The sequence below is a fragment of the Haliaeetus albicilla genome, chromosome 10, assembly GCF_947461875.1.
Source record: "Haliaeetus albicilla chromosome 10, bHalAlb1.1, whole genome shotgun sequence".
NCBI lineage: Eukaryota > Metazoa > Chordata > Aves > Accipitriformes > Accipitridae > Haliaeetus > Haliaeetus albicilla.
This window is the reverse complement of record NC_091492.1, coordinates 25,963,286-25,969,401: the sequence shown is the minus strand read 5'-3', so window position 1 is coordinate 25,969,401 and position 6,116 is coordinate 25,963,286. Positions and strand designations below refer to the sequence as shown.

The following is a 6,116-nucleotide window of genomic DNA, read 5'->3' as shown; positions in this document are numbered from 1 at the left end:
TTACTTGCTTCCTGATATTTTTTGTTTTCACTTTACTAGTGTCATTCATTCTGTTGCTTTCTCTTATCAGCCAAAGAATTACCTTTAAACATAGACTTGTATACAAGGCATGCATACCCAGGGACCCACACACATTTGCCTTCCATATTTCCCAAGGAATGATTTGTTCATAATTTTTATTTCCAATAGATCCAGAAACCTACAGCTGTTAATATGATGACCAAGTGGACAAGGAATGTGAATTGTCTAGTGCAAACAGGACACAAAATAATTGCTATTTCTAGAAAGACCATTTAAATTTGTGGTCCTTTGGGGGAGAGCTGCTGCCTGGGTGTCAAAACTGGCTCAGGATCAATGTGCTTCCCATCTCAGGGCAATCGTCCTGAACAAACAACCTGAGAAAACTGGGGAAACTCAGTTTTCTGCAGGATATAATAATCTAAAGTATATTCTTGTGGATCTATCAAAACTATTAATTGTGTTTTTAGAGTCTCAACTCTACTGTAGGAAAACAGTCTTTGGAAGTCTTTAACACTGAAGGGAAGCTTTTGGTTGCTCAGAATGAATAGTTTCCATTTTAAAAGGACCAGGAAGAGGATTCAGAATGTTTTGGTTTCTCAGCAGGATGTATGGGCTTGGCTAACTGATTTCTAGTCAGCTGTATGGCAAAGTAGGGGAGGAAAATTACAAATACAGAGACTGTTGAATGATATGATATTGGTGTCCGGCAGACAGACATAAGCTTGCTCTGCAAACCAGAAGCCATGTGTCTTGGTGTGATTCTGTGATCAGACGGTGAGGTTGGATGTATCTAACACCCATCTAACAGGTACAGGGCCAAACTAGTGAGATTACATCACTCCTGGCTCATCCGAAGCGTGGGAAAAACTCATTTGCTTGTGCTTGCAACCTGCCTTGTAGACATGCCCATGCCTTATGTCTGTTGAAGGTCACAGAGTAGCTGTAAGTATGTTTAAATTGGGCAGACTGACCACGGGGCAGCTTGGTGTAAGCAGAGGCCATGTGCCATGCTCTTGGATGGGGTGTCTTGCTGAGAGGTATTTCGGTGCTATTGGCCAGCCCAATGGACTAACGCAGTGCAGGGGCTCTTGTAGGTTCTCTAACCTGGGCACGTGGGTCCCCTGCAAGCACCCAAGTTTCTGAGTCCTGATTCACCCAGCTTTGAGCCTAAAAATGACTGACTGTTGCAAGCTGAGGCTCCTTTTCATCTTTTTAAGCAGAAGCTATTAAAAAATATTCACAACTTGGTATTCAAAGTAATTTTTATTGTCGATTTTCACAGTGAAATAAATCCTGGATACATTATCAGCCTAAAATAGTTAAAGATAAGTACCAAATACATACGCAACAACACTGTGTGGTGAAACATGTTCCAGGGTGTAATTGGGACAGCACTGTGTATGCTTCGTCCTTTATCCTCTCTAAGAGATGGAAGCCATGCCTGAGGTTAATCTATTTCAAAACATGTCTAGATTGGATTTAATTATCTATATATTTTCCATAAATAATCTCAGCTCGAGCTGTTCTTTTACACATCCTAGAAAATCCAGGGTGAGCTCTCTGAGGAAAGCGCTGATTACTACCAATTCAGCTAAGCAGATAATTAAGAGGTGATGGCTCTTTTGTAAAAATCTTTCTATTTCCTCTAGCCCAATGGACTTTTTTAATTGCATAAAATATTCAGCACTATGGATTCATGATTCAGAAAGTCTTGTTGCCATTGACAAGAACCCCTTAGCAGCAGGTCCTGCACAAACCTCAAATCCTATTATTAATAGGCAAAACCCCTAAATGCGAAGTGGGAGATGGCATTTGCGTACAGGCAGCTGGGGAGGAAGGCATGAAAACCAGGAGGCAGTGTGTGGGTCTGGATGATGAGCTCTAGGTCCCTAACTGCATTTGGGTTAAGTTTGAATATTTAGCTTAATGAACCCTGACTCGTGCGTGCCATCATGCTCTTTGGTCTCTCTCTGGGCCTTTAAAAGCCAGTGGGATGATTGGGAGAGGGCAGAAATTCAGGCCGCTGGAAAGCTGAACGCACATGCCTACAACACTGCTTGAAGCCTTATTATCTGTCGACGGTCCTGACGTGTCAGTTAGCTTATGGCTGTTAGTACAGGGTAACGCTAGCGTTAGCTGGGGGGGAGAGTTGGAAGCTGTGCTTCTTAACAGAAATTCTACAGTGAGTAAAAGGGTGTTGGAAAATGACCTCTGATTGTGAGACACGGGGAGAGGAGGTCTGGGTTTGCAATCTTCTCTCTTCAGGGCTTCCCTTGTCAGCTGCAAGTTACTTCTGCATGGGTGGCCACTGGCTGGGCTGCTTCAACTGCTGCTGCTCAATGGGAGGACAATCCTCTGGAAGGGAGCACTTCCCTGGCTCAGGGCAGGGAGCAGGGATTGGCATGGGGATCTCCTTGCACTCCTGCTTCTCCTGGGGACATGGTGCAGGTTCAGGGCACAGAACAGGGATTTGCACAGGGATCTCCTTGCATTCCCGTTTCTCCTGGGGACAAGGTGCAGGTTCAGGGCATGGAACAGGGATTGGCACGGGGATCTCCTTGCATTCCTGCTTCTCCTGAGGACACGGTGCAGATTCAGGGCATGGAACAGAGATTGGCACAGGGGTCTCCTTGCACTGCTGCTTTTCTTGGGCACATGGTGTGGGTTCAGGGCATGGAACAGGGATTGGCACAGGGGTATCCTTGCTCTCCTGCTTCTCTAGAGGACATGGGGTGGGCACAGGGATCTCCTTGCACTCCTGCTTCTCCTGGGGACATTGTGCAGGTTCAGGGCATGGAACAGGGATTGGTACAGGAATCTCCTTGCATTGCTGCTTCTCTTGGGGACACGGTGCATCCTCTGAGCAGGTAACAGGAACTGGCGCAGGGATGTCCTTGCACTCCTGCTTCTCCAGCACACATGGAGTTGGTTCAGAGCAGGAAACAGGGGCTGGCACAGGCAGCTCTTTACACACTGATTTCTCTTCAGGGCATGGAACAGGCTCAGGGCATGACACAGGTGGGAAAGTTGGTGGTAGCTTGCATTGCTGTTGCTGCTGCTGCTCCTGGGATGGACAGCTGGGTATTTCAACCACTGGTGTTTCTCCCTTGCATGGTTCCAGCACTGGTGTTGGCAATGGTACTGTTTTTTCTGAGCATGGTACCACTACTACTGGGGCTGGTTCTGGGCAAGGTGTTGGGGCTTGGACTTCAGGTTGCTGCTGTGGACATGGGACTGGCTCAGTGCACGGCTCAGGCTCTTGGCTTTGCTTTGAAATAGTTTTGCTCAGGCCAGGTGGGAGGGTGATTTCCTGCTTGATCTGCATTTGATTCAAAGACATCTTTGCAGGAAACAAGATTATCTGAAAGAAATGTCAGAGTGTTATTGTGTCTGCTAAATGAACTGCATTGGGATAGGGGTGAAATGATTATAAGAAACATGAATCAACTGCAAGAGTAAAGTTCTCTTAGCTTGCCCTTGGTTTCCCAAGGCAGGTTGGCTCAGAAAGAATTATGAATTGCTCATTCTTTTTCATCCTGCCTTTCAGCTTCTGCTCTGACTCTGTCTTATCTTGTTCCTTTCCATTCTGCAATGTGGGACAGCCCTGTCAGGTCTAACTGAGGTAGAGCCACTCCTTTGAACTTGGAGATGATTTACACTTCAGAGACCTTCCTCCTGTTGCTTAGCTCTTCCCAATGTGTTAACTCCCTTTCATTTCTGTCCTGGGGAATTGATGAGAGGAGCTGGCAAATAACAGATCTGCTGGTTTGATAGCGGTTTCAGAAAGTCAAAATAATAATAAAAAAATAATGAATGCTGAAGACAAACCTTTAAAAATATTTGGTGTATCAAAAAGTAGAAGAATATAAATCTGGGCCCAACAGGATATTTTATGTTGACAAAACTGAAATACTTCATTTGATTTTGCCCCTTTTAAAATGGTTTCCAGATTTTACTTGGCATTAGAAACCTGAGGTGCTAAGGCCTCAAGGTGGACCTCACCAGTAAGCTGAGATGTCTCTGTAGTATTAAGAGTCTTTACAGTAACAATAGGCCAACTCTTCTTGTTCTGGTTTCACTCTGACTTCATTGATGATGTAATGGATTGAGGTTACCTGTGGCACAGTCCTTCCAACTGTCATGGAAAGAATTAGCAGTGGTAATGCGTCCCTATATTTCTGGATTATCATGGCCACTAATAATACATGTAGGTCGCATGAATCAGAATAATCAGGAGGGATTTATTCTCCCAAGGCTAGTAATGTGCAACAGGCCAAATGGGTTTTCCTAACAATTTATGAAACACTCTGTTTTGCGGGCTGCTGAAGGCAGGCACCAGGCTCAGCTGGACTGGTGCTGTGTCTTTGGTAAAGCCTGTGCTGTTGTTTTTCTAAAGACAATCTAAGGGCACAAATAAAAGGTTAGAATCACAGAAGCCTTGGTTGGAAGGGGCATTTTTAAGTCCCCTCACTGCAGGACTAACACCAACACAGCTCATGTGAGAGTGTGCAAATTTGTTCTCTCTTCCCCATGTTGTCTACTCCTCTCAGCACGTCTTCAAAGTAAATTCATTCCTCGCTTCTACATCCTCCTAGATCCTCCAGATCAATATCACTTGTCTCTTGCTATTTTCTTTATAAGGACCTGATAAGATCTTAAGCCAAATTAATATATTGCTCTTGACATGGTTAGCATAAATGAGACAGCACACTAGGAATACTTTCACCCTTCTGCTCCCTACAGCCCCTCACACTCACAAATCTATCTTTTGCAAAATAATTCTTCAATGAAATTGAAGGTTAAATTTTTTTTTTTGTTATGAATAGCAGAATCGCAGAAAATAGATTTGGAGGGAGCTTTAGGAGGCCATTTAGACCTTCTCCTTCCCTGGAGGCAGGATCAGTTATAGTTAAACCAATATAATTTTATCTAATCTCTTCTTCAGAAAGGGTCTAATTTAGCACTTGACTATCCTCAGATTTACGCACAATCTGAATTTGCCTTGTAGAGTCATTCCAAGACTGCTTGTCCTACCCCAATGCCCACAATTTCTCTTCTTTGCAGAAATCTTTTGCATATTCAAAGGTATCAAATAAAACACTTCTTTACAGAGTCTGCCTACATTAAGCCAAGCAGTAAAATTATAGACATCACAAAAAAGTATCAGTATTCTCTGACTTACCCAACCAGTCAACAGGGAGAAGCACGAAGTCGAGTGGATGGTGGAGCACAGAGATTTGAGAACTTTTATATGGTTTCAAAGCCCTGCCTTCTGGGAATGAGTCCTCCTAGGTAATGAGGTCATTCTTTCACAACTGATGTTGTGCATTTCCTCCACAGACTTGTTTTACACGTAGGCATTGTAAAGAGAGGCTTTTGATGCAGAATGCGTTTTATTCCCCTTTCTGACTAATCCAATTTAACAAAAAACTTGCTGTGTGAATAAAGGTCATGCCCTCAGGTTAATACATTCATTGCAGACCCCATCGAGATCAGGGGTCTTGGTGCAGTGTCAGTCAACGTGGTTCCACTTCAACCCATGCATGAGTCATTTCATGTCAGCTAATGCCCTCGCTTCTTAGGATGTATTTGTAGTTTAAGACAGGGGGGCTAATCTGTACGTCTCTGTATTGGGTCTGGCTGAGATGGAGTCAACCTACCACAGTCTCTCACCTGCTTTTCATCAATGAATTCTCTAAAGTGACTTTCTTGTCATTCTATAAACTCATGATGGATGGGTTTATTTTTTTTTCCCATGAAGATCTTAATAGATTTCATTCTTCTTTCATTTCAGAACACAATTTTGATTGCATATTATTTTCCATGGTACAGGAGATGCAGCTCCCAGCCATCTAAATGTGACAGAAGAGAGAACTGAGTTTATCTCCATGTATCATGTGAAAAGTAAAGTGTTTTTTTAATAATAATATACAAGATTTATCACATCCAAATGGAATTTGGACACTGGTCTTATTTAGGTGCCAGGACGGCATTTGAAAAGATGTTTCAATCTACATGTGAAATAAAGGGAGCTTGTAGCGTATACAGTTTATTCCCTACAGTTTATTTCCATGTAAAAAAAGTTTATTGAGTGA

The 6,116-nt window shown here is 43.3% G+C and overlaps 1 protein-coding gene across 1 annotated transcript; it reads right to left on the bottom strand.

The window, feature by feature from the left end:
- Window positions 1-1,265: 1,265 nt before the first annotated feature.
- On the bottom strand, window positions 1,266-5,318 carry LOC104316923 (keratinocyte proline-rich protein). Its single transcript, XM_009917533.2, has 2 exons — window positions 5,204-5,318; window positions 1,266-3,382 (listed from the first exon to the last, which is right to left on the bottom strand). Exon 2 carries the CDS (start codon window positions 3,359-3,361, stop codon window positions 2,309-2,311), a length of 1,053 nt encoding a protein of 350 aa, XP_009915835.2. The 5' UTR covers window positions 3,362-3,382; window positions 5,204-5,318; the 3' UTR covers window positions 1,266-2,308.
- Window positions 5,319-6,116: the final 798 nt, after the last annotated feature.

Coding starts and splice junctions, on each gene's coding strand:
- LOC104316923 (XM_009917533.2), bottom strand. CDS start 3,361: ATGTCTTTGAATCAAATGCAGATCAAGCAGGAAATCACCCTCCCACCT.